This window comes from Eleutherodactylus coqui, chromosome 1 (genome assembly GCF_035609145.1).
Source record: "Eleutherodactylus coqui strain aEleCoq1 chromosome 1, aEleCoq1.hap1, whole genome shotgun sequence".
NCBI classification, from domain to species: Eukaryota; Metazoa; Chordata; class Amphibia; order Anura; family Eleutherodactylidae; genus Eleutherodactylus; species Eleutherodactylus coqui.
Window position 1 is genome coordinate 226,541,476 of NC_089837.1, and position 3,130 is coordinate 226,544,605.

A 3,130-nucleotide genomic window follows, 5' to 3' on the forward strand; every position below is an offset into this window, starting at 1 on the left:
GTGTCAGACGAACCTGACCTCGGAGATAGTATCGACAATGGATACCATAGCTCTGTAGGGGAAACGGAACAGAAAGCAGATGAAGACCAAAGTGGAAATGAAGAGCCAAGCAGCAGCAGGAACTACTATCGTACTGAAAGTAATGATTCCAGCGTCGTTTGTATGACGGAAGACCATGTTAAACCAGTAACAAACTCTTTTGGATATGACAAGCCACATTGTCCTTTATAAACTACAGAGGTGAATATTTTGGAAAATTGAGCGTGTCTCAAATATGCCAAATCCAGGAGCTGAGAGTTCATGACTGTCTTCTGATATAACCGCAATAACTTTTTCAAGCAGGAGAAATGCCAGCAAGGAGTGGTATGCGATGAAACCAGCATTTTTCTGTACTTGAAGCATTGCAGATGTGAAATTGTTGAAGTGCTCACTTACTCTATGAAATATGTACAGTGCTTTACTATCTATATATGTCTGCACCTAAAATCAGTGCTGCATCTGTCTAAGGACTGTTGTTGAGTATTACTGATGTGCACACAGTGAAGTTGGGAAGGGAGCAGTTGCGGACTTTCAGAACTCAAGGGAAATGTAGCATTCAGTCCTTTTAATGCTTATACGGTTTAAAGAAGTATGTTCTCTATGCTGTTTTTTAATTAACTAAAATATGATGTATAGCATCTTTATAGCCATGCAAGTTTGCCCCAGTTGTTGCCTTTTTATTTTTATTTTTTTTTGCCTAACCTATTTAACTTTTTAAAGGATATCCAACAAGGCCTTTTTTTTTTAAAATAAAGCATTGTGGGTGAGATTTACTAAGCAAATGTAACATAATTCTGGCTCAAATTGTGCCAAAGCATTTGTGTGTGTGTTGGACATTTTTTTTTATGCTTCACTAGAGTAAAACTAGGAGTCTTCAAATGGGCCAGATTTATTAGAGTCTGGGTGTATAATTTTGGTGCATCTTACTAGACCCTTTTCTAGGTCTGTTGGCCACCACGAGAAGTTGGGCACAGCTTCTGCCCGTCTTGTCTAAATTTAGGACAGTATTCGTAAATTTGCCTCGTCGTAATTTCATATTTACTTTTTGCAATACATTACTGTTTCTGCTCTAATTGCAAGTTTGAACACAGTGCTGCTAAAGTTTGGTCTGTTGTACTACCATGACTAATAAAATAGATTTCATCCTTATTCTACCACATAGTAGAAAAAATTCCTAATCCATGGACAATGGCAGAGGCTTGTTATATATAAAGTGAAAATGTGATTGTTTTTTACAATTTGGCACTGGCCAATGACACCTAGTGGAATAAAATTACTACTACCACCTATGGTCAGCAATTTTATATGCAAGATTACCAGTCTCCTAAAGTGCAATAAATAGATTCAAGAAATGCTCTCAGGCCCAAAGGTTGCTCAGTAAACCTCTATAATATCACCTTGCAGACCTACTACAGTATTGACAAACCTCAACAACCTCTTTTGAATCCCTTAGTCAGGATTTAATCTAAGGATTCAAAGATTTTCGTGGGGAGACTTACATTCTCTACTTTTGAAAAGCCATAACTTTTTTTCTTTTTTTTTTTAACCCCCTCCCCTCCACAGGACGTAAGGGTACGTCATGGCAGCGGGGTACTTCCGCAACTGAACATACCCTTAAATCATGTGGAGAGCGTGAGATCAGAAGAAATCTCACGCTATCCGGCAGGGGGAGCTGGCTGTCACCCATGGCCGGCCTCCCGCTGAAAAAAAACTTTCTACAGTACCAGCCATGGCAATCAATCAGCCATCTGTAATTGGTTGGTTGAGGACGGATTGACGTTAGAGGGAGCTCCCTCCTTGTTAACTGCTTACATGCCACGGTTAATATTGACATCAGTGTGTAAGGTGTTAACTCTGATCCTAGCTGTTATCTCTAATCCTGGCCATTGTAAAGGGACCCCGTGCCATTGATATGCCACACGTGTGGCATTTTTTTGGAAACTGCTTTCCTCCAATGACGTATATTGTAGTGCAGGAAGGTGTTAATATATTGCGGTAGTGCTGTGGTTTGTTGTGTAGATCTGAATATTGGTGAAGTTAAGGCCGACTGAATTATTTGTAGAAGTTTGTGGTAAAAATATTGTGTTTTTGTGGAGCTCATGCAGAGCACCTCAAATTCATAGTAGCCAGGACTAATACGCAAATCAGCAGTGCCACTTACTGTATTGTGTAACACAAAAAGAGAGCAGATAATAAACCGCCTCTGTGGGACAGCTCCAAAAAGTTAAATGCAGATCAGCCCTAGGTTTATAGTTACAAGTGGTTAAACTATTCTAGTATTCTCCCCTCTTTGCATACTGAACTGTAGAATCACTTGATGTAACATAAACATAAGAAAAACATTTAATTTTTCAGTGTATTCTTTCACATTACTCTTTCATGATTTCCTATTAAGGTTTTTCTGTTTATATGTATAGAAATTGGGTAATTCTGAATACTATTGTGCACTTCTCTGCCATTAAAGTTTTGTCAAACGTGTATTTTTCGGTCCTTGGCCAGGAAATCACTCTTCACCCCACGAAAAGACCACAACAAAACAAGATCTTAGCCTCCCTCACACCCGGGGTACCTAAAACCTCCTGGTGTATTACACCGCTCTCCAAGATACGGAGTACCGATAATGGATCAGTATCTCCTCAGAAATATACTGTCGCCAGGTACGCGAGATGCGCTCACCCCTTTCCCTTCCCCACCTTACCTATCCCTCCCTCACACCCCACCCCTTTCCCCTACACCTGTTAAAATAAAAAACTGTTTATTTGATACTGTTCAACTAAGATTGTATGCAAATCTCAACTCATGTAACAATACAACTGTTGACATCACTATGCTTCTCTTAATAAAATAAAGAATAAATTTAAAAAAAAATAGTATTTTTCTATTTTACTAAATAAATGTTGGCCAGCTGTAGGGCTGGACAACTTGCTGGAGGCAATAATCTAGCATTTTTTTGTTCTTTCAAAATCTATATTAATTTTCTATATAGACAAGACAAGTTTAGAATGAATACAACAAAATACTTGCGTTACAGGGAAATGAGATAATGAATGATATAGCGAACCGTCCCTGAGGTCATATGTGTTCTTTTCTA

General features: G+C 38.7%; 1 protein-coding gene across 1 annotated transcript in view; it reads left to right on the forward strand.

Annotated features, from left to right (window-relative positions):
• The window catches only part of IFNGR1 (interferon gamma receptor 1), a 60,523-nt gene extending 57,622 nt beyond the window's left edge, over nucleotides 1–2,901 (forward strand). The window contains exon 7 of the mRNA XM_066606094.1: nucleotides 1–2,901. This exon is cut by the window's left edge and continues 138 nt beyond it. Coding sequence (XP_066462191.1) covers nucleotides 1–231 — 231 coding nt within the window. The 3' untranslated portion in view covers nucleotides 232–2,901.
• Nucleotides 2,902–3,130: the final 229 nt, after the last annotated feature.